The following is a 25,541-nucleotide window of genomic DNA, read 5'->3' as shown; positions in this document are numbered from 1 at the left end:
GGGAGTGCAGAGTCTTATCCACTGAGCCACCAGGGAAGTCGCCAGAGAAGTGCTTTTTAAAAAATAATAATAAATAATGAAATGGGAAATATTTATCTGAAGCAAGTCAGGTATTTAGAGCTAGCCTGAATAAAACTTGGAAAATCTAAACTAATTTCTTGGTGAGCAAAGAATTAGAGAAAAAGTTAGTGGTATGGTTCCAATGTTTAATGGCATCTGGCAATAGCAACCTAAGCATATGAAAAAGATTAAATTTGCTTAGCAAAATAAGCCTCCTCATAGACCGCTATAAATGCCAAAGAGTGAAGTATAGGAGCAAACACAAATCGCAACCGCCACCAATAAACTATTTTAGAGGATTCAGGTATTTTTGGTGGAGAAAACTGGAACTATGAAAGTATATCTTTCAAAAGATATCTAACTCCAAATTTGAGATGTATATTTCAAAAGATTAATACCTAAACGTACACATGAAACAGGTATTTCTTTTTTTTTTTTTTTTTATGGTTTCCATATGGTTGTCATTGAGAACACATGCAGTTAAAAAGTTAGGGGCATGTGCTATAGAGTCAGAAAAACCTAGTACAAGGCCCTGCTTCACTATGATGTGATACTGGGTAAGTTACTTAGTCTCTCTGAGCCTCAGCCTCCTATACTTAATATACAAATAATAATTGTACCTATCTCATAAGTTGCTCTGAGGATGAAACAAGCATTTCTATATCCCGAACTCCCAACAACCTTGCCACAATTACATATTATACATGTATAGTCTGAATATTGACTATATTAAGTCCAAACTTACAATACTGTCAGTAACTAAGTACTCCTTTTGAAGTATTTATTCTATTTAAAATCATGTCATACAAATCACTCAGGATTTTTAAAGGCTATGTTAAAAACTAGTAGAACAAATGCAAGACAAATCAGAATGATATAACTAACAACAGCAAAAGAAAAGTGGAGTAAGTGGTGGAGCCTCAGAAAGGGTATGAATCGTCAAAAGAAGCACTTCCAGAACAGCAACTCTTAGTACCTGTTAGTTAGTAGCATAACTACTATGGGGTATCATAACTACTACTACTACTACTACTACCATTATGCTACTATAGTAGCATAACTACTATGCTTCAAGTAAATTACAGGCAATAATTGCTGACAATTAGTTAAAATGGAAAAAAAAATTGCAAGTTATGGGAAACAAGGCAGAAAGGAAGAAAGACAAATCTATACTAATTATAGGCAGAAAAAACTATAAACAGTCTTTAAAAAAGACAAGATTATCTATAGTAGTACAGACATTTAGCTAGATGACAATATTGTTAACAATGAACCACGAAAACCTTACTTTTGCAGCGCCATCTCCTTCTGCTGATAGAGCTCATTCAGAATCTCCACTTTCTGCCTCAGTGTTTTGCATTCATCTTCCAGTACAGCTTTGGCAGACTGCAGGGAATTGCGATCCTCCTCTAATTTCTTTATTTGGTCTGTAAGGGATAAAACATTAGAGCTTTGTGTGCACAAGAACTGGAGAACTTACTGAGGAGGCCAGAGTTAAGGGGGGTGAGAACACGGAAACAGGAAGCCACTCTTTATTTTTCAAGTGGCAATTTCTTTTCAAGAAGCAACCTACCTTCCAGGTTACATTTAGTGGACATGGAGGCTCTAAGTTTAAATTGTAAAAGTTTTAGATCCTCTTCAACTACTGATATTGCAGTCTGTGTCTAAAATTTGCAGAAGAGAGAAACAGTCTTAAAAGTGAGGCATAGTAAGAATTCACAGGCACTTATAGTACTCTATAAAAAGGATTATACCCGAGAAATGTCCATCATCTGCTTAATCTGCTTTTTCACCTTCTCACTCCGGTCACCTAAGAAACAAAAGGATTTCAGTGCTCTTTCCTTCCTTGCTGTTTAACTATATTTTCTTAATTTCCCCCAAACAATTATCATGTTCAAACATTCAATGAAAAAACAAACTAACGAAAAGAACTGATTCAGCTATTTGACTTTTAAGAGATGTGCAAACTTAGGTTGAAAAAAAGAATTCCCAGTTTGTACAATAAAAATATTATCCATGCTGTACTTGAGCAAGAAGGGATATGTGAAGTAAAGCTCTTTCTTCTCTCTCAGATCTACCTGCCCCCAGTCAAATATCTTATTTAGAAAGACTCATTCCTCTGCTCTCCCCTTGAATCTGCTACCAGGTGTAGGTTAAAACACCCACAATGTGAACAATCTCCAACTTGAGATAGAGTGTCTACAAACATTTCTCTCATCAGTAAACACTCTTTCCCTTTAGCCTCCACTCTAACTGCTTAGTTAAGTTTACGGCTCCAACCACTCGGTACTTTTGAAATTGGTTGTGGCCCTAAAACCACAGAACTACAGAAATGATAAAAGCATGAAGTTCAGAAAGAAGTTTCTCCTACTGAGGACTGTTCAGTACACAGAGCTGGGAGACAGGACTGATGCTGCTCTGGCTCCAGTGCATACCTACTGCTGTACCACAAACCAGCAACCCACCTCTGCCCAACGCATACAGACCTGTATCGTCATCCCTCGGTATCCACAAGAGATTGGCTCCAGGACCCCCTCCCCCACCCCCCACAGGAAACCAAAATCCGTGGATGCTCAAGTCCCTTATATAAAATAGCACAGCATTTGCACATAACCTACACACATCTTCCCACATACTTCATCTCTAAGTTACTTATAATACCTTAAACAATGTAAATGTTATGTACACAGCTGCTGGCACGCAGCAAAATAAAGTTTTGCTTTTTTGAACTATCTGGAATTTTTTTTCTCCAAATATTTTCAACCTGCAGTTGGGTGAATCCACGGATGTGAACGCACAGATTCAGAGGGCCAACTGTACAAATTCAGTGACAGGCGTCTACAGCTTTAACCTTAAAGAGGAAATTCAGACCGCTGAAAAAAGCAACAGTGTACTTAGAGACTAGGAGGCAAAAAGAGGTCCAATCTGCCTGAAACCAATCTTACCTCCCACTTCTCCATTTGCTAATTCATCTGATTCATTTCCTCCTTTATTTTGACCCTCAGATTCAGATTCACAATCTAACTGATTCAACTGTGTAATGCAATTAGTCAAAGCCTAGAAAAGAAGCAAAAGAATATTTATTAGAAAGAGCCTCTCAATTTCAATTACCCAGATTCATGAGAATTCATGAGAATTAAGCACGTATTCAGGAGAATGAACTCACATTAATATTATCATCTTTGTGAGTGAGAACCACTTCCAAATCTTTCTGAGACTTCTCAAATGATCTGATTTGTTCACTGAGCTCAGCATGTGATTTACTCCAGTCTTTGATTTCTTGCTGCAACTGCAAAGTTAAAACACATCAATTTCTAAACGTTATGGCTTTTTCACTGGAGACAGCAAGACCACAAAAAATGAGCCAGGGAAGCAGGGAGCCATGCTTCTCCTTGGCTCGTCATTAGGGACTATACTATGGCCTTGGTTAAGGGATGGAGAGTGACTCCATCCCTCAGAACTGCAATGAGAACCTAAGAGCTGTCAAGGACACTGATCTGGTGTATCGCATCCTTCAGAATATTGCAGCCAGTTCAAATAATTCACTTCCAGTAGGAATAAAAGGGCACGTCTCCCTGCCTACCAAGCCCAGACTCCAGATCATGTAACCGTCCCTTGGTCAGAGAAACAGTAACTGCTCAAAGGAGGGTAATAAATACCTAATTCTTTGGGTCTAAGAAGCAAGTCCATCGCCCTCTTGAGGCTATTCAAGTTAATATTTGGCTGGTGCTGGATGAGACAAAGACTAAACATTCTGATAGCTGCAAGGAATTGTACAAAAGAACAGAAAACCTAGAACAGATGGAGAATGTACACATGCGCTCAATTTGGGGAGCGCAGTTTAAACTCTGCATATCTAAAAATTGAATCCTGCATACGTACTTCATTTCCTTAAAAACCATATCCAAGAAAAGATATTCAAGCGGTAATGATATCTGGTTTCCTAGTTACATAATCTATGATGTTAACTTTCCTTTACCTGCTCCTTCTTCTTCTTAAGTCTAGCATTTTCTTCTTGAACCCGATGGCATTCAGACTTCACTTTCTCTTCACTAAGTTTAGCTTCATTAAGGGCAATTTGAACCTAATGCAAAACACTTCTATTAATGCAATAATTCCAAAGAAAAACACATAAAAAGTTACTTTCCCAATTAGACATACGGTTTTTGTCTTTTGCATTTTCTAGCACACATCAAATGTTTGCTCCTCAAAATACTAAGACATCACATTAATGTATCTTGCAGGAATTGTACAGAGCTTTACCTCTGAAAATTCTGAGGCATTCATTGAAATAACATCTTTTAACTTCTCTACAGATTTCTTGTTTTCTGATATCTGCCATGGGAAAAAGAACACAAAAATGTATTAGAATTTCAGTAGAAACACTGGGATATATGATAAAAAGAAGAAACATTAACAAAACACATCGCAGAGCCATCCCCTAGATAGCAGGTAAAAGCAGATGATCCAGTCTTGGCCTAGGAGAAAAGTCAACAATGTAAAGACATGAGGAAAGAAAATACTGAAGACATAAATATTTCATACCATCCACAACTTTCCTAGTTATGAAATAATGTGGTACATGATGAGACAAAAAAGTCAAAGGAAAGAAAATGAAAAAAAATTCAAGTAAACCAGTTCAAATCAATGATTTTTCCTAGTGGTAGAGAAAAAAATCCCAAGGTCACTTAAAAATTCTCTTGCTAAACTAAAAATGGCTGGACTTGAGGGGGAAGAGCCAAATCTCAGATACAGAATTCCAAAACTTATCAAGGAATATGTCAAGGAGGTGGAGCATAACTCTTCACTCTTTAACTGTGGGTTGTGCACAGTAACTTCCTTCCAAAGAGTACAATATGCAGAGGATGGAAAAAGGGTAACTTTATAGCAGAGAAACCTGGCAAATACTACCTCAGCCAGGTGATCAAGCTTAACTGGGTGTGCAATATACGGGAACCCTCTCTACTATCTTTCCAACTTTTATATAATTCAAAAACTGTTCTAGGGACTTCCCTGGTGGTGCAGTGGTTAAGAATCTGCCTGCCAATGCAGGGGACACAGGTTCGAGCCCTTGTCCAAGAAGATCCTGCATTCTGCGGAGCAACTAAGCCCGTGCGGCACAACTACTGAAGCCTGAGCACCTAGAGCCCATGCTCCGCAACAAGAGAAGCCACAGCACTGAGAAGCTCACGCAACACAACGAAGGGTAGCCCCCGCTCGCCGCAGCTAGAGAAAGCCCGGGCGCAGAAATGAAGACCCAACTCAGCCAAAGATAAATTAAAAAAATAAAACAAAAAACTGTTCTAGCATTTAAAGTTTATTTTTAGAAAAGAACCATGCAAAAACAAATCAAAACAAAGTACTAAGACCACTCAAAGGGGCAACTATTTCTTATTTGCTCTACATGTTTCAAAGGGCAGAGCCAACCAATATGAAAATTACCCAGGGCTGAGGACAAAAATACTTCTGAGGCCTGTAAAATTAATAACTTGGGGTATTAGCATTTAAAATTCCACGAAAATGCATAGAAGTAGGTTCAACTTCCCTGACTCCCAATGTTATTTGAGTTAAAGCATGGGAAAATGCAGAGTTCATCTCATCCAACCTACAAAATAGTTGAAAAGCCAATTTACAGTAACAGTTAACAGCAAAACTCTTACCAAGTCCTGATTCTTCGCATTCTGTTCTCTCTCAGATTCTAACATAGCACGCAAACTTTTAGCTCTGTCACCCAGAATTTCATTAGTTTCTTCAAGATTCTTGATTTTATCCTACAAAAAAAGGTATTAATAATAATTACTCATTATTTTTCTTTTGTCTTTAGAATGCAATCTCAAAAAGAGAAGGGATTTTTACCTTAAATCTAATTGCTTCGTCAGAGAGAATCATGTTTTGTTTCTTGGTTTCTTGAACATGTTTCTTTGATTCCTTGATCTAAATAAAATAAAGCATTCAAAATTTAGAAACATAAATTATAGTGCTACCAAAACTTATCTCCAGGACTTCCCCGGTGGTTCAGTGGTTAAGACTCCACACTTCCACTGCAGGGGGCACAGGTTCGATCCCTGGTCTGGGAAGAACCCACATGTCGGGCCATACAGCCAAAAGAAAAAAAAAAAAACTTATCTCCAAATAGGAGATCCCTCAGAGAAGAAAGCAGTACTTTACACATATGATGACTACTTCACATTTGGACAGTTTGTAGGAGATAAAAAAAATTTTTTTTAATATGATTTAAAAACACCATAACAGGACTTCCCTGGTGGCGCAGTGGTTGAGAGTCCGCCTGCTGATGCAGGGGACATGGGTTTGTGCCCCGGTCCGGGAAGATCCCACATGCCATGGAGTGGCTGGGCCCGTGAGCCATGGCCGCTGAGCCTGCGCGTCCAGAACCTGTGCTCCACAATGGGAGAGGCCAGAGCAGTGAGAGGCCCGCGTACCGAAAAAAAAAAAAAACCAAAAAAACCCACCATAACAACTGAACTATAAGACAGGAGGAAATAATTCGAGCTGGAACCACAGGGGGAAAAAAACTAAAAGAATAATTAATACCTTCTGCTCATAACTTGATAATTTTTGTACAAGCTCTGCATTTTCTTTCATGATATTCTTCAACTTCTCAGAAATTTGCTGTTCAGTGACTGAAAAGGGGGGGAAATCCATAAAATCATCAAAAATTGAATTACCCAATGCATTAGCAGCAAAGACATGCTATCTGGCACTCTGAGGGAAATGAACTCAGCATTAACTATTATGCCTTTAAAAAGCAAACTGTAGTTAACAGCATTAAGGATGTAAAAATATTAAAATTTAAGAAAAACATAATAAGAACCCTTACTTCAATGAGATTCCAATTTAAATTTATTTCAAAGACAGGAAATACAGTAAAATGTTTTAGCTCAATGTCTTTCCCCTTCATGAGCACCTTTCTTCTCAGAAAATGTGATCATTTCAAATATATGCCATTTGTAAATAGAAATAGAAAATGCAAGCATATTGACATACCTCTATTCCTCAAATTATCTACTTAAATACGTATTTACTGTACTGAATAAACCATTAGCACAGGAACACTGTTCACAGGTAATAAATTGCACTACTTCAACATTCAAAGTCAATCTGCCCAAGCCGAATCCTCTTCTCCCTGCTGCCACCTCAACTCCTATCTCATCTACTCGCATCACCATCTACTCTGTCATCTAAGCTAGCAACCTAGGATTAGTAAAATGTTCAGGAGTTAATAAGTCAATCAGAGATCAGAAGTCACCATATCTACTGTTAGCTTACACAAAACTCATATCAAATACCAGTACTGAGGGAATAGTACAAATAACAAAATAAGCCTGAATATTTACCTTGATATACTCTATTCTTTACCTAAAAGAGAGAGAAATAAAATTAAACTTGATATCAAGACATCTTATTAATAGAAATATTACAGTTCTTAACACAATAGTCAAATCATAACAGAATGAAAATTTAATAATGGTTTGGTTCAGCATAAGGATCCACAGGATTAAAACATAAGAAAAGGCTAAAAAAATTTCAAATTTAATTGGTAGTGATACTTCATTAATAGTTTATGATAGATAAAAGCACTAAGGTAAATACCTTATTTTTGCAACTAAAGATACGTTCACGGGGACTTCCCTGGTGGTGCAGTGTTTAAGAACCTGCCTGCCAATGCAGGGGACACAGGTTTGATCCCTGCTCCGGGAAGATCCCACATGCCATGGAGCAACTAAGCCCGTGCACCACAACTACTGAGCCTGCGCTCTAGAGACCGCGAGCCACAACTACTGAACACGCATGCCACAACTACTGAAGCCCGCGTGCCTAGAGCCCGTGCTCTGCAACAAGAGACGCCACCACAATGAGAAGCTTGCGTGCTGCAATCAAGAGTAGCCCCCGCTCACCACAACTAGAGAAAGCACGCGCACAGCAATGAAGACCCAACTCAGCCAAAAATAAATAAGATACGTTCACGTATCTTTTCAATGAGCACCAATCTTATTAAAAGAGGACTTAAGTTCCATAATGGAAAGGGATTATCATATACATGGAAGTTGCTAAGAGAGCAGATCTTAAAGGGGGGAAAAGGGGAAAAAAGATCTTGTAACTATGTATTGGTGACGGATGTTAATAACTAGACTTATTGGCAATCATTTTGCAATATATACAAATATCAAATTACTATTTGTACACCTGAAACTAACATAATGTTACTAGTCAATTATTTCTCAATTTAAAGAAACGAAGAGGAATAGTGGTTTCATATTAAACATACTAATGCTTCACTTATCCAAATCATTTATTTGACAACCCCAAATAGCCAGAATGAGATCTAGAAACAATGATAATTGAAAAAGACTCTGAGGAAACAAAATTAAAGGCATGATTGTTGTCCTAAGATATGCCTCTTTCATGAGGAAACATCTTAGAACTCCTAATCAAAGTTGGCTATTGGGTGAATTTAGAAATCTAACAGACTGCAGCATCTGATTTTCCCAACCCCCTAAAAATAGCAGTCATAAATCTAAAAGGGAAAAGAAGACTGCTACAGGAAAATACACAAGCAATGAGAGAAATAGCAGCTAACATCTTCTAAATCATCTCGTAAAGACAGCACCGAATTACAGGAGAATAAAATACAAGCAGTACTCAATTTTTAAAAAAGTGTTACTAAATGTCTTTGTAACCCAGAACTTACTTCCCTTGTCAAACATCATAAATGGTGATGAGATGCTCAGATCAGTCCACAAATCATCCATGATCTCAATATTATTACAGTATCTGATACCATTTTTAACGATGCTGTTACAGGAAACTGCATTCAGAGTTCCAACACAGAAATAAATAACTATTTCTCTAATGTCACAGCCTTGCTAATGAGGGAGTAAGCTTCCTTTATCCTCCTTTCACCCAAATCAACAGGCGAGGGAAAGCAGGAAGATGCAACAAGCAGGCAATGAGAGTAGGGACCAAGGTCCCAAATGTTGAGGCTGCAGGGCAGCAGTTAGGACATAAAGCCTACATAACCTTGTAAAAATCTAAGCCATGTCAGGGTTTTTGAGATGGGAGAATTAAGAGTGGGAAACAGAAAACGTTTTCACCGTTTTCCCTTCTGTTCACCCTTTCCATTCTTTTTCCCCGTATCTGAGGAAAAGCCCCATGAGGTTTAAGGAGTCTTCACAAGAATCCAGGCAAAAGACCCTTCTTTTTAAGTGATTTTACAATCACTTGTGCAAGGAGAGAAAGCTTATTAACAATGATATGTCTGATAAAATTAAGAAATCAGAATACTCGAAGTTTAGAATGGTACTCATCCAATGCTTTTGGCCATTTAACTGTTAAGCTTCAACTGAAACTGAAAGCTTTTCATCTGCAAAGCTCATTTACACAGAATATCTTCTTCCTCAATTATGTTAGATGACCACGAAACAATCATAAGCATGTATCTGTACGAGAATACATATATATATATATATATATATATATATATAAAGCATGAAAGACAAATTATACACAGAAAAAGACCCTAAGGAATAAAAATTTTAATAGTGTGTCTTTGGACACTATATAATATGTATTTCCAAATAAAAAGATGTTTTCTGAACACAACAGCACATGATCAAATTAGAAAAATCTGTGAAACAGATATATATAAGGAAAAGGACTGAAAATTTACCTCTTCTCCTGATATATATTTTTACCATTTGCAGCATTTTTTCTGTACGTATATATGCGTTTACATAATACACAGTTTATCTACACTTTAAAGTCTTGGTTTCTGCTTTTTTCCACTTAACATTAAATTGTGAGCACTTTCTGTGCCCCAATGTCTTTGGAATACATAAATTTTAAGAGCTGCCTAATATCTCATTATATAGATGAACAATAATTTAATAACCCCCCCATGATGGATCATTTAGGTTCTGTGAAGTTTTCACTCTAATAAACACGGTTCCATTTTTAACACCCGATACAAGATCTCTAATGTATGATTGGTTACTTCTTTAGAATAGACTATTAGATATGGTATTATACTATATAAAAGGACATGAACATTTTTAATGCTTCTGATTTATAAACTGAAGTTTTCCCACTGAGATTATACACATGCCGTCTTGTTCACCTATGTCTTTACCAACAAAGATTACACTGTTAGCTTGGATTATAAATATTAATTTGTGTTCAACTTAGTAACTAAAAAAGAAACAACAGGGCAAGTGATTATAAAACAGTCCTGTATTTATGAGTCTAAAGGTATACGTTAATTTTATTTACTCACAGCAAGGACAGTTCTCCAGAAGAAAATGGCAAATGAAACAATTCCTAAGAAGGCAGTGGTAAGTACAGGCTTCCAGGGCAGTCCGTAAAAATCAGGCCCAGGCTGAACATCATCAGGCAATGTAGCAACTAGCTGAAACAGAGATATTAGAAATTGTGGGAAACCTGACAGAAATTTACAATAAAGCAGTCACAGAGAATCATCCGCAGAAATCTAATTCAAACTCCATTACATAGCGATCCCCTCCAAGTTCTTCAATAGTTTCCACTGCTTCAATAAAAAGAGGTTACTGGCGGCTTCCTATTTCTTGTTTGGCTTGACGTATTTTAAAACATTATAAATCTGTCTTTACATTGAGCATATATTTCCATTTTGCAATAAGCCCTACACATCATGTTGTCCAACACATGGCTCGAATCCCTCTGGATCATACTTTTCTCTTAGCTGGTTTTTATGACTCAAGCCACATAAAACAAAAAGTTGAAACATACTAGAGAATCTTTTATGGCTGCAAATAAAACCGAAGCGATAATGAACAACGCAAATATCAGCTTTTCCTCTAAGATTTGAAATCTTAATTGTTTTCTACTCACAGAAAGACAAAGCCTGAGAAACTGCAAACACTTCCTGATAACTAACTGGTTTAGACAGACTGCTCTGAATTTAACTGTCTTCTATAAACCCAATGTTTTCATTTTAAAAGTTTCCTCAAAGACAGCGCATTAAACTCCTGTCTGCTTCTACACTGTTTTCACGGCCCTGTAGAAGTTAACGATCATATTGGCCCCATCCCCCAAAGGTGCGGAGGATAACATGAAAAGGAGCCGTATGATGACGCTCGCTTGTTTTGATTACGACTGTATACCAGAAAGTAACACAGTGCCTGGCACATCGTAAGTAATTAAAAAATGAACACGCGACAAAACCTTCTCAAACACACTCCCATCATCTCCTTAAACAGCACCGAAACGTCCCGCCCGCTTCGGGCCTGACACACTCTATTTCCTCTTCGCCCCGTCAGTCAGTGTACCCGTCCGCTCAGAACTCGTCCACCCGCCTGCCAGAGCTGGGGGCGGGGGCCCATCACCTCCAGGAGCCTGCCGATGAGAGCAGCGTAGAGCACCGACAGGGGTCCCAGAAGCTCCGAGTCCCCCGGGGAAGAGGTGACAGAAGGCACAGTGGCAGGAACTGAGTCCATCGTGACGGGACAGCGGAGCGGAGGCGGCACTTCACCGCGGGACGACACCGGACCCCCTCTCTGTCACCGTTTCCTCCTTCAGAAAGGACCCGGCTCAGGGGGCGGAACCTGGGACTGAACTTCGCCTGCCCCGGCAGCTTGCACTTTCGCCCTACTCCTCCTGTAAAACACGTCATCAGACACGGCCCCGGGCGGAAGTACACGAGTCTACGGAGGCCGGGCCCGCCGTGAGCGGGCCGTAGCGGAAGAAACCAACGGTCGAGCGAGGCGGGGGAGCAGAGCGAAGACACCTACGCGGAAGAAACCAAGTAACGAGGCGAAGATGACGGGGCTCACCTGCGGCAGGAACTGGGAGAGAAAGCGCTGTTCCATGGGCCTGGGAGCTCCGAGAAGGAGGAGAGTGGGCGGGGGCTGGGGGAAAGGAGAAAGGCCAGCCACTTAACTCCTGCCCAGAGCTGGATCCTTTTGTCATCAGGTACTGAGACGCCGGGTACCTGCCCTAAAATGCTCAGACAGATCAGCCGTTCCCGCTCCCTCGATGGACCACCCCCTGCCTCGGCCGCCGTCTCCTGGGCCAGGTTCCTTCCCAGCCCGCTCCAGTCCTGCTTGCTTTTGCCCTTCCTGGACTCCAAATGTCCACACTGTCCCACATTCGTGCCGATGCCCCTTTAAAAAGTGTAATTCTAGGGAATCTTGCTATTACCACACCTATGCCAATGAGGTCAGTTCTGGGTCCCACATTTTAGGGTTATAGGACTCGTGGAAAAGGGCAAGGAAGAGTCTGGAAATTGCGTTCTGAAAGTGGAAGAAACTAAAGATATTTAGCCTGGGGCGGGGGAACGATGTTTGCAGATCTTTAAAGGTATGTCTATGAGTTGAATATAAAGCCAATTCATTAGAACAATCAAGCAGGAAAAGCCTGAAAAAGAAGGGCATGGCATGGGTGGAAGGTAGGCAGGCGGTTTAAGCAGGCTCTGTAATTAAAACAGTCTGGTACTGGCCCAATAATAGACAGACAGACCATGGAACAGAACAGAAAATCTAGAAATAGGCCCAACTGCGCTGGCAACTCAGCATACAGTAAGTCAGTTGGGGGAAAAACAGACTTTTTATTTAATAAGGTGGTGTTGGCCTAACTGGATAACCAAATGGAAAATAATAAAAATTCGATCTTTTTCTCACTATTCACAAGAATACATTCCAAATGGGTCAGAAACCTGTATGTAAAAAATGAGAACAAACAACTACTACAAAAAAAATATGGATGTATTACGAGTGAGCAAAACCTTCCTAATTAGGTCTCAAAATCCAAACGAAAAGATTTGTAACCTTGATTACTTGGAGAAAAAAAAAAAGTGTCCAGCCCGTGGACACAAAAATACAAAATAAGCAAAGCCTGACTATGAAAACCTGCGGAAAACATATTTGTAACATATTACAAAGGGTTAATATTCCTAAAATATAAGGAACTTTACAAATAGAGAAAATGGCCAGCAAACCTATAGTAAAATGAGCTGAAAAAATGAATAGATAGTCCTCAGGAAAAGAAGTAGGAATAGCTCACAAACAGGGAACCATGCTCTGTCTCACTCATAATGAAAGAAATACAAATTAAACCCACACTGAGATACCATTTCTCACTTATATTCGCAAGATCCAAACATTTGACAACATATTCTTAGAGAATGCAGAGGAAATGGGTACTCTTATGCACTGATCATTATACAAAATGGTAACAACCCCTATAAACAGTAATCTGGCAACGTCTCCCAAAATTACCTGTGTAATTACCTACTGATGCAACAATCCAACTTCTAAAGTTCTATCTCAAAGATACTAGAAACATAACAACAAATGTTGGAAAGATATATGCACAAAACCATGTTATTCTAGCATTATTTATAATAACAAAAGACTGGAAATAACCAAACTGTCCATCGACAGAAGAGTTGTTGAATACACTAAAGTATACAGTTGACCACTGAACGACACAGAGGTTAGGGGTACAAACCCAATGAGTAGTCAAAAATCCCCGTACAATTTATAGTCAGTGGGCCCTCCTTACGCGAGTTTCCTTGGTATCCTCCTTCTGCATCTGAGGATTCAACCAACTGCAGATTGTGTAATACCGTAGTATGCATTTAGTGAAAACAATCCGCGTACAATTAGGGATCCAAACGATTCAAACTTGTATTGTTCAAGAGTCAACTGTACTGCGAAACTGGAAAAAAGAAATTAAATAATTCTATATACTGCTAGGGTATGATGTCTAGAATATACATATCTTTTTAAAGGGAGTGGAGAAAAGTATATTTTTATCTAAAAAATAAAAGGAGAAATTATTTTTTTTCCAGCTTTGAGGTAAAAGTGACATGCAATAAATAAAACTGCACATATTTAAAGTGCACATCTAGATAAGATGAGTGCATCTGTGAACCCATCATCACATTCAAGATAATGAACATATCCTTCACCTCCAAAAGTCTCATCTCCTTGGTAACCCTACCTCCCACCACTTGTCACAGAATTTCTGTCCTAATGGATTAGTCTGCATTTCCTGAAGTTATATATATATGGAATAATTCACTATGTATTCTATTTTCTCTGGCTTCTCTCACTCAGTATAAATTGAGATTCATCCATGTTGCTGCATATATCAGTAGGTCATTAGTTTTTACTGCTGAGTAGTGTTTCATTGTAGGGATAAACCACAATTTATTTACTTACTCACCTGCTGATAGACATTTGGGTTTTTTCCAGTTTTTGACTTTTACAAATTGAGCTGCAATGAAGATTGACATACAAGGCCTTCTATGGATGTATAACTTATTTTTCTCTGGGGTAAATGCTTAGCAGAGGGATGGCTGGATCATCTGACAGGCGTATGTCCACCTTTTTAAGAAACTGACAAAGTGTTTTCCAAGGTGGTTGTACCATTTTAATATCCCCACCAGCAGTGTATATTTCCAGTTCCTCCACATCTTCTCCAACACTTGGTCTTTTTAATTTTAGTCATTCTATTGTGTGCAGTGATAACTCAGGGTGGTTTAAATCTGCATTTCTCTCATAATTAATGATGTTGAGCTTTTTTTTTTTTTTTACTGTGCTTATTTGCTGTCCACATCACATATCTTCTTTGGTGCTGTCATTTTACTGGGTTATCAGTTTTCTTATTAATGAGTTTTGAGAGTTCTTTATATATTTGGGATATAAGTCCTTTATGAGATATATGCTTTGCAATGATTCCTTCCTAGTCTGTGGCTTGATATGATTAAGTTTAAGCCTAGCGTCTTTTTTTTTTCTATTTGTCCCATCTGTTCTTTGTTCCCTTTTTCCCCAATTCTTGCCTTCTTTTGAATCAAGCCTTTTAATGATTCTATTTTATCTCCTTTGTTGGTTTATTAGCTATAACTCCTTGTTTTGTTATTCTAGTGGTTACTTCAGAGTTTATACTATACATCTTTAACTTATCAGTCTACCTTCAAGTGATACTATACTACTTCATATATGCAATAAGAATTTTATACAAGAGTTATTACCACTTTTCCCTCTCCTGACCTTTAAACTATTGTTGTCATATGTTTTATTTTTACATATTTTCTAAACCCCATAGTACATTAATAATATTTTTCTTTAAACAGTAAATTAACTTTTAAAGATATTTAAATAATGAGATAATCATTTTATATATTTACCCATATGGCTACCATTTCTGCATTCTTCACTCCTTTGTGTAGCTCCATTATTTCCATCTGTTGTCATTTTCCTTATGCCTAAAGGTCTTCCTTTAACATTTCTTATGGTGCAGACGTGCTGGTGAATTCTTTCAGCTCTTGTATGTTGGAAAAAAAATCTTCATTTAATCTTTGTTTTTGAAAATTATTTTGCTGGGTATGCTATTGGAGATTAACAATATTGCTCTTGAAGTATATACATATATTTTTTAATTAATTAATTAATTTTTTGGCTGTGTTGGGTCTTTGTTGCTGTGCGTGGGCTTTCTGCAGTTGTGGCGAGCAGGGGTTATTCTTTGTTGCCGTGCATGGGCTTCTCATTGCGGTAGCTTATATTTGTTGTGGAGCACAGGCTCTAGGCACATGGGCTCAGTAGTTGTGGCTCACGGGCCCTAGAGCGCAGGCTCAGTAGTTGTGGCACATGGGCTTAGTTGCTCCGCAGCATGTGGGATCTTCCCGGACCAGGGCTTGAACCCGTGTCCCCTGAATTGGCAGGCGGATTCTTAACCACTGCGCCACCAGGGAAGTCCTTGAAGTATATTGAAAGATATTATTCTACTTGAATAATATTCTACATTCCTTGTTTCCAACAAGAAACCTGACGTCAACCTTATATTGAAAGATATTATTCTACTTGAATAATATTCTACATTCCTTGTTTCCAACAAGAAACCTGACGTCAACCTTATCTTACTTCCTAAAATCTCTTTTCTCTAGCTGCTTTTAAGATTGCTCTTTATCACTTATTTTGATCAACTTGATTATGATATGTCTTGGTGTAGTTTTCTTCATGCTTCTTGTACTTGGGTTTCATTGACTTTCTTAGATCTGTGGGTCTATAGTTTTCATAAATTTTGGAAAATTTTCACCCATTATTTCTTCAAATAATTTTCTGGACACCTCTTCTATCCTTTCCTGCAGGGATTCCAGTTATACATTTATTACAGTGCTTGAAAGTGTCCCCACAGCTCACTGATGACCTGTTCATTTTTCTTGAGTCTTTTTTCTCCTGTATGTTTCATTTTGGATAGCTTCTATTACTGTATCTTCAAGTTCACTAATCTTTTCACCTACAATGTTTAGTCTAGTATTAATCCCACCCAGTATATTTATCACCTCAGGCAGTTCATCTTTAGAATTCTGATTTGGGTCTTTAAAAAAAAAAAAAACTTTCACATCTCTACTTAAATGGTAATAATAACTGTTTAGTATTGTTGCCTAATTCTAACATCTCTGGCAGTTCTTGGTTGTTTTTTTTTGTTTGTTTGTTTTTTTTGTGGTACGCGGGCCTCTCACTGCTGTGGCCTCTCCCGTTGCGAAGCACAGGCTCCAGATGCACAGGCTCAGCGGCCATGGCTCACGGGCCCAGCCGCTCCGCGGCACGTGGGATCTTCCCGGACCGGGGCACGAACCCGTGTCCCCTGCATTGGCAGGCGGACTCTCAACCACTGCGCCACCAGGGAAGCCCGGGGTACCCAGATTAAATGTCATTTTGGGATATGTCTGTGTGTGTTTCCAGATGAGATTAGCATTTGAATTGATGGAATCAGTAAAGTACGTTGCCCTCTCCAGTGTGGGCATCATCCAATCCACTGAGAGCCTGAATAGAAAAAAGTGCAGAAGAAGGAATCTGTCCCGTCTTCCCTGATTTCTTGAGCTGGAACATCAGTCTTCTGTTCTTGGTGCTCCTGCTTCTCAGGCCCTCAGACCTAGACTAGAATCTCATCATCGGCTCCCCAGGCCGCTGGACTTTGGACTGATTACCACACCAGCTCTGTGAGGTCTCCAGCTTGCAGACTGCATACTGTGGGACTTCTCAGCCTCCATCTCTGTGTAAGTCAATTCCCTGTAATCTCTTCCTATATGTATATCCTCTTGGTTCTGTTTCTCTAGAGAACCCTAACTAATACAGCAGATATTCTTAAGCTTTGTCCTGGGATGCAGGTAAATTACTGGGAAACAATTCGATTCTTTTGGGTCTTGCTTTTAAGATTTGTTATGTAAGGCATGAGCAACATTTAGTCTGAGGCAAGACCCTTCTGAAACTCTACCCAATTTCCCTAGAATTAGGAGGTACTGTTCCTGGCCCTGTGTCAGCACTGATGTGTTTCTCTGACCTTGAATAGTCTTGTCACACTCATGTGCTGATCAATACTCTGATGAATACTTGAAGGGGACCTCTCAAAGATCCCTAGGGTTCTTTCTCTGTGTAGTGCTCTCCTTTTGGTACTCCGCGCTGTGAATTGTAGCTGCTTTGCTTTCCCTGGACTTTCAGCTCCATCCCCTTAACTCAGGGTTCCTCCTTTCTGTGCCACAGGCTGGGAACTTTCTCAAGGCAATAAAATGTAACAATCGTAGCCCTCATGGCATCTGTTCCCTATCTTTCAGGAATTACTGTCCTTTGTTACCTGATGACTTGAAAACTGTTGTTTCATGTATTTTGTCTGATTTTTTTTTTTAGCTGTTTCAGTTAGGAGGGTAAAGCTGGTACCTAAAAATCTATCTTGGCTAGATGCAGAAATCATTTGCTTATTTTTTAATGGTAGGGTAGATAATGAAATTAATTTTTAAAATACATATAGAGGAGGGTATCAACAGGTTGGATAACACTAGGACAAAAGTTAGACTTCTCTGAATAGACCTTGTTTTACAAATTGACTTGGGCTCTTGTAAATGTTAGATCATAATAAAATAAAAAATCTTGAAAAAAATCCCTAAAAATTGAAAGCAAATATGAAACAATTAACCTAACTGTGTATCAAGTTGGTGGCAGAACAACATTAAGGAATTATTTCAGGCATACCCTAGTGGGATATAGGTTAAAGACAAAAAGAATTGCAAAACATCCTTGCAATATTTTCAATAACGTATCGCTGGTGGCAGTGTTGATATTGGTATTTTTAATACTGTTATGTGAACATTGTAAAATAAGGTAAATAATTATGTTGATGTTAGTAAAACCTGAGATTTCCAACACTGGAGAAAGAAAATACAATGTCAGATAGATGTGGTTAGCTTAAATTCCACTAGCATCCTTAATTCTGATTGGGAGCATCCACGCGGCATCATGATGAATATTCACATAAGAAAATCCCCACATATTTCCTAGCTTTGTCCTCTAAAAAAGGCCTAGACCTGATGGCCAACTCAAAAGCAATAAGCAATCTTAGTACCCAGAATGTTGCCTCTAAATACCATTTCCCACTAAAAGGAACCAGGGCTCTTTAGAGAAATAGCTCCTTCGAGATCTGGGCAGAAAATGTACAAAATGAGCTTGGAACATCTAGTTACACTAGAAAGCAAGGAAGGTATCAGTGACCACGAGGTGGTGTCAAAAGGGCCCAGGAGCCAAGCTGAAGAGGCTCCCACTGACCCACAATGGGAGAAATTGAGCACTGATAAGAATAATAACTACAGTGGATTGTAACGCACTAAATATTTTCAAATTCACGACATCATCATGATTCTTAAAAAAGAATTAGAAGAGACGCACACACAAAAGCCTCTGGGAATCTCTGGATAATGCTGGGAAGACAACTCATTATTTTGAAAACTATTTAAACAGAAAGAATCAAATATTTATACTGCCTTAACTATACACACCAAATCTCAGTGTAAAGCATAGCTGATTGTAAATTTCTCTTTGTAGAAGTATCCCAGCCTTTACATGAAGTAGGAATAATACAGTCAATTACCATTCTGCAGCCTATGATACAGATTTAGTCAATGTCACCAATGACTAGTAACATCAAAAGAAGAGGGACATTTAGACATTAGCTGCCTCCTGATAGAAGTATACATCTTCTATCAAGTATTCTTGCCAAACAAAATTGAAACTGAAAAACAAAAAATTGAAACTGAATCTGACTACCAATCTGACCAACCAATTCCCAAGAAATATAAAGAACAAGGGAAAATGTTCCACTGTACTAGGGGAATGCAGTTAGCAAAATCCACACTATGATACCCCCTAGCAGCCAAACCTGTTTCTTCAATGAATACATTGCAACAAACAAAAAGGAGACATCTACAGACAGAGTAACTAATCGGATACTTGCCCTCCCACTGAAAATAACTAGAAAACTGGACAAAATATGTGAAAAAAAAAGTTTTTCAGAAACAGAACAATAGGCAGCACACAATTGTGACTCCTGAGAGAAGGGAAACAAATGAGGTGAGCCCTGTGATCACCCAGCTTTCTACCTAGAGGCACTTTCTAGACCTCAGTACAGGCAGGGAGAACCAAAGCAGAGTACACCAGTCTCACTAGGAGGCAGAGATCAGAGCTCAGGGAGACTGAGGTGCCTGAACTATGCAGGGAAAGTTACCAGAAAGATGAGAACCACAAAGAAAGAGTTCCAGAAATCTGCACGGATGACTCCTTCAGTCTTGGGCTGAACTCAAAGCAGCACCTGTGTAAGCAGGATTCCTTGAGGATCAGCAAAGAACAATGACAGGCAAAAAGAACAACTATAAGGAGGCTGGAAGCTGAAGAATTCCCAGTTAACACAGGGCTGGGAGACATTTGTATCTCAGCTAGTCAGCATGAATTAACGTTAATGAATGCTCAAGGCATTTAGTACATTACAGAAGAATAACGTCATCATAGTAGGGAGAAACTAGCCCTGGAGTAAAGACTATACATATACTACACCTCTTAACACATCTTAAAAATAAGACTAGAAAGGATCAAGCTGATCATCAAGTAACTTAACAGCTTAGCAAAACAAACTTCAATCCTTTTGAAAGGAAGCCAGCAAAACCCAGGCACCCAACAACATTCACATTCACGGCGCCTAGCATCCAAAAAACAAACAGAAACCAACCAACCAAAAAAAAAAAAACTTTAGACATGGAAAAAAGCAGGAAAATGTACGCCATAACTAAGAGATAAGTAAAAACAGACCAAGAAATTGCAAGAGATGACAGAATATTAGCTTTAAAGGGCTTTAAAAGAATCATAAAATATATTTAAGAATTTTTTTTGAATGACCATACTAAGGAGAGAAATGGAAGATATAAAATAGGACTGAGTGGAACTTTTAGAGCTAAAAAATAAAATATCAGGAATAAAAAATTCACCTGATGGGCTTAACAACAGATTAGATTCCACAAAAGAAAAGATCAATGAACTTGAAGACAGCAACAGGAAGTACTGAAACTGAAGCAAAGGCATAAAAGGGCTAAAAAACAACAACAATAAAGAACAGAGCCTCAGTGACCTGTGGAACTACATAAAGTGAGCTAACATATGTATAGTTAGAGTCCTAGAAGGAGAGGCAAGAGAAAGGAGACACAAAAATTTTTTGAAAAAATAATCTGAAAACTCATAGAACTGTACACAGAAAGGGTGAATTTTACGAGATGTAAATTATGCTTTAATTAATCTGACTTTTTAAAAAGGTGTGTTTATTCACAGATGACATGATCATCTACACAGAGAATCCTATGAAATCTACAACTCCCTCTAGAAATAATAGATAATTTAGTAAATAAGTACTAAGATAAGTAAATAATAAGTAAATGTAGTACGGTACAAGGTCAACATACAAAAGTCAACTGTATTTCTACACATCAGCCAAAAAAGTAATTGTAAACAAAATGTAAAAAAGATACCATTCACATCAAAAACCATGAAATACATGGCATACATAAACAAAATACACATGAAACTTGTACAGTGAAAACTACAAATCATTGTTTAGAGAAATTGAAGATCTAAATGAATGTAGAGATGAACTTAATTAGAAGCCTTAATATTTGTTGATATCAGTTCTTCCCAAACTCATCTATAGATTCAATATAATAACAATCAAACTCTCAGCAAGCTTTTTTGTAGAAACTGATAAGTTGATTCTAAAATGTACATGGAAATGCGGTAGCCAAAACAATTTTGCAAAAGAACCACCTGACTGCAAGACCTATTATAAAGCTGTAGTAATTAAAAGCGTGTGGTATTGTCTCAGGACAGAAATAGAGATCAGTGGAACAGGATAAAGTCCAGCAAGAGACATGCATATATGGTCAACTGATTTCACCTCAAGGTGCCAAGTAATCTGAAGGGGAAAGAAATGGTATGGGAGCAAATGGATATCCATTTGAGGGGGGGGGGAGGGAATGAAACCTGACCTTTACCTCACATCATTCACAAAAATTAACTCAAAATGGAACAAAGACTTAATCATGAAAGGTATAACTATAAAACTTCTAGAAGAAAACATGAGAAAATATTCATGTCATTGGAAATGCCTAAGATTCCTTAGGCAGGAAATAAAAAGCACTTTACATAAAAGTAAACATTAATAAAACAGTTAAAAAGTTAAAAATCTGCTCTTTAAAAGGCAATGTTAAGAGATTGAAAGGCCAAGCCAGAGTCTGGAAGAAATTATTTGCAATATGTACTGACAAAGGCGTTGTATCTAAACTATATGAATATAAAGAACTCTTAGACCTTAATATTTAGTAAAAAAAAAAACCCAGTTTAAAGGAGGGCAACAAAATAATGCCATTTGCAGCAATATGAATGGACCTAGAGATTGTCATACTGAGTGAAGTAAGTCATTCAGAGATACATGATATCACTTATATGTGGAATCTAAAAAAAGGGTACAAATGAACTTATCTAAAAAATGAACTTATCTAAAAATAGTTAAAGATGTAGAAAACAAACTTATGGTTACCAGGGGGTAAGAAGGGGAGAGGGATAAATTGGAAGATTGGGATTGACATATACATGCTACTATGTACAGAATAGATAACCAATAAGGACCTGCCGTATAGCACAGGGAACACTACACAATACTCTGTAATGGCCTATATGGGAAAAGAATCTAAAAAAGAGTGTATATATGTATATGTATAACTGATTCACTTTGCTGTACACCTGAAACACACAACATTGTAAATCAACTGTACTCCAATAAAAATTAAATTGAAAAAAACGTAAATAAATAAATAAAGAGGGGCAAAAGATTTGAAGAGCTATTTCACACATAAACCCACAAAAAAGTATGGCCACATGAAAAAGCGCTCAACATCATAAAGCATCAGGAAATACAATTAAAACCTCAAAGACACACCCACTAGAATGTCTACAATTTAAGACTGATAATACCAGGTGTTAGCAAATATGTGACCAACTGGAAGTTTTAGAAATTGTTAGTGGAAGTATAAAATGGTACAGTCATCCTTGAGAACAGTTATGGCAGTTTCTAAGATAAAATAAACTTACCACGTGACTGAGCAAATTTCAATCCTAACTATAAATCCATTTATAATTGTAATTCTACAACAGGAAAAGCTAATCTATATGAGAAAAAGTTCTGTCAGTGGTTGCCTGGAGTTTGGGGGATATATTGGGAAGGTACGCAAGGGAACTTTTTCAAACGAAGGAAATGTTCCGTATTTGCTTATGGTTGTTTTTACACGGGTGTATACATTTGTTAAAACTCACTGAGCCATATTCCTAAAATGGGTACACTTTGTTATATGGAATATATATCTGATTAAAGTTGATTTAAGGCATATATCAACCCCTTATAACTTTTGGACTTCAACAAGATCCCAAATTAAGTAAGAATAATTTTAAAAGGAGGGGGGGGGATTTTGAAATGTGTCAAATAATGGGTGATATTAAGGAATTACCATTAAGCTGAGTGATGGGCCCATGATTTCATTTTACTCTTCTCTCTCTTTACTATTACTATTTTGAAATTTTTCCATGCTAAAACACTAAAAAAAACCCCAAAAATTAAAGCAATAACTTCAAATATTTAAAAGATTACTATATAGAAAAGGAATTAGATTCTAAGAGAAAAAAAATCATATGGAGGAAAATTTGGAGTCAATATAAGAATGAACTAGCCAACAGAGCAATGTGTAGACTTATAAGGTAGGTTGATCACACTAGGAATTTTTGATGCCCAGACCTCGTAACTACTGGTCAGGGCTGTAGTAGAGGAAATTACTGCAGTTAGTGAGAAGTTGGACTAATTGTTCTCTCAGATCTCTCCAAGCCCTGAGATTCCATTAACTGTTGATCTGTGCATCTGACTTCTGGTGCAGTTTTTCCAAACAAGTCAGCAACCCATTATTCCCCAGCTCTATCAAATAATTATCTATACTACTTATTTGATAATTCATGAAAGCGATTTCATGTTTTCCATTTTTCCAACTTTCATATAGATTTGATACACCCCTTTTTAAGCCTTTCAGAAATCAGAAAGATGCTTCATACCTCTTAGACTCTTTTATTCCTAGCACAATACTCTGTACATACTGGGCCATCAAAATACTTTCCTGACAATACCTTTCAAATCATTGTTAGTTTGTAACATGCGCCCTTTTCTCTTGCTATTCATGTCTGCGTCTTCTCCCACCATCCCTCAAGCAGAGACTGTATCCTCTACCACATCTGTGTCCCCCAGCCCAGGACTAGAACAGGGCTCTGTGCCTATCCACAAATAAAATGAATGAAGAATTCCTCCCACATTTGGAGGCTGTTAAATTTTAGAGGTGATGATGATTCATGCTGATAGCCAAATTTGAATTCTAAGACTGCCTTAATCACTGAAAATTTCATTATTCTAACTGCACAAGTCATGCACACCATCACCGGGGTGGCTGCCACTACCACAACCATGGAGAAAACTGAAAAATGGTTTGGTTTTCCTCCATCTTTCCCATCCTGGTGGCCTTTCTCCTGAATTCCCCAGGTATTCAATGTCGTTACACTGCACTCCGACCATCTAAATGAGAAGTAGGCAGGGGATGAGATCCTATAAAATGCCAGGCACTACACGAGACACTTGACATTATCAATTCATTTAATTCTTACAACAGCTGGAGTAGGCATTATCTGCATTTTATAGATGAGGAAGCTGAGGTTCAAACTTAGTAATTTGCCCAGGCTTCTAAATGATAAACATGGGATTTGAAACCGGACCATCCTCACTCAAAGCCCCTGTGTTTGAAATAACAAAAAATAACCCTTTTCCTACAAAAGCCTTGAAATAACAGAACCTAAAGGAAAAATATTTTTGTTGGAGACAATACTTTCTCTATAGCTCCAAGGGCAACTTTGTCTCCAAATTCGGAAAGCTTGCTCATTCCCATACTTACCAAGAGGAACGTCGAATTTCAACAAATACCACAAGGGGGCGCTAAGTCCTAAAAAGCTTAAGCTTCTGGACAGATTAAATGTCTCATTTGGATCAGGACTCAGACAGATAAATCTGAACAAATATTCTGCCATAAGTGACTCTAGGAACAAATATGACCATACTTCTTTCTTCCTTAAAGCCTTCAAAGGATCTCCATCCCTAACATCACTTATCATGACACACAACTTCCTTTATGTGTGACCATCTCCCTCCAAAAGACCATGACCCTCTAACTCTATATTTGGATAACGCCGACTAACGCTTCCCTGGCTTCCCCAAGTAACCATTTCTTCATGTCCCAACTCTTCAAACATGCCTTCTTCCGTGTGACTGCATCTCCCCCAGTCCTATTCAACAACAAACTACACATCCAACTCACACGGGTCCTTCAACTCTGCTCAAAACATGTCTCAGCTAACTTCTGACCTTCTCTGACCGTCCTCCCACCTCAGTGAATTAATTTATTCAACATATTATTCCACCATCAGGTAAATACTTCTCTCCCTTCCCATATCATACAGTGTTTCAAGTCAGTGTCCTTATCTCCCTGCTAGACTGAAAGGTCCTCGAGGGAAGAACCGTGTTTTACAGGTGTGCATATGTCTAGTGCTGGCAGGCAGCACATCCTTCTCAAGTGCTGAACTGAGCTAAGAACCCACCAATCAACATCACACACCTGCGGCTTGTTTCAGAGGCTACCTTCAAAGGCTCAGGAGTAATTTTCATACAGACATTTTAAGTTCTTCATCTCATGCTTAAAATCAACTTGAAAACTGTAATGATCAACATTCTATTTGAAGAAATTGTATGTCAGACTTACCGTCTTAGTTAAATAAAACACGAATGAATATATGAAAAGAATTGCATTTTCCACAAGTGTGACACTTGATGGTTCTTCAGCATTTGTTTCTAGTTGCTTTTTTGCATCAACAGCATCGATAGGAGGGACTTCTGTTGTAATTATCCCTAAAATTGAGGGAGAAAGCTAATACTTTATTTATGCTTCAGAATAAGATTTGTTTCTCTTCATGTAAAATATTTATTGAGTGCCCACTAAATATCAGTCACTCTGCCTGGATATGTGCTTCTCCTGAAGA

At 38.1% G+C, this 25,541-nt stretch overlaps 1 protein-coding gene across 3 annotated transcripts in view; it reads right to left on the bottom strand.

The window, feature by feature from the left end:
• MIA3 (MIA SH3 domain ER export factor 3) overlaps positions 1-25,541 on the bottom strand; it is a 54,121-nt gene that overhangs the window by 12,595 nt on the left and 15,985 nt on the right. For 2 of the 3 annotated variants that reach the window (XM_060127298.1, XM_060127309.1), the window contains exons 6-18: positions 25,265-25,410; positions 10,352-10,483; positions 7,416-7,437; positions 6,613-6,701; positions 5,917-5,994; positions 5,721-5,831; positions 4,324-4,395; positions 4,040-4,144; positions 3,227-3,349; positions 3,006-3,117; positions 1,815-1,870; positions 1,634-1,724; positions 1,349-1,487 (exon numbers count right to left, since the gene is read on the bottom strand). In XM_060127298.1, the coding sequence (XP_059983281.1) occupies positions 1,349-1,487; positions 1,634-1,724; positions 1,815-1,870; positions 3,006-3,117; positions 3,227-3,349; positions 4,040-4,144; positions 4,324-4,395; positions 5,721-5,831; positions 5,917-5,994; positions 6,613-6,701; positions 7,416-7,437; positions 10,352-10,483; positions 25,265-25,410 (1,276 nt within the window). Of the gene's footprint in view, positions 1-1,348; positions 1,488-1,633; positions 1,725-1,814; positions 1,871-3,005; positions 3,118-3,226; positions 3,350-4,039; positions 4,145-4,323; positions 4,396-5,720; positions 5,832-5,916; positions 5,995-6,612; positions 6,702-7,415; positions 7,438-10,351; positions 10,484-11,438; positions 11,673-25,264; positions 25,411-25,541 lie in introns of those variants that run through there. The other variant, XM_060127320.1, reaches the window with a different exon arrangement.

This window comes from Lagenorhynchus albirostris, chromosome 2, assembly GCF_949774975.1.
Source record: "Lagenorhynchus albirostris chromosome 2, mLagAlb1.1, whole genome shotgun sequence".
Classification (NCBI taxonomy): domain Eukaryota; kingdom Metazoa; phylum Chordata; class Mammalia; order Artiodactyla; family Delphinidae; genus Lagenorhynchus; species Lagenorhynchus albirostris.
The sequence above is the reverse complement of the archived record's forward strand: the minus strand, read 5'-3'. Positions and strand labels throughout refer to the sequence as shown.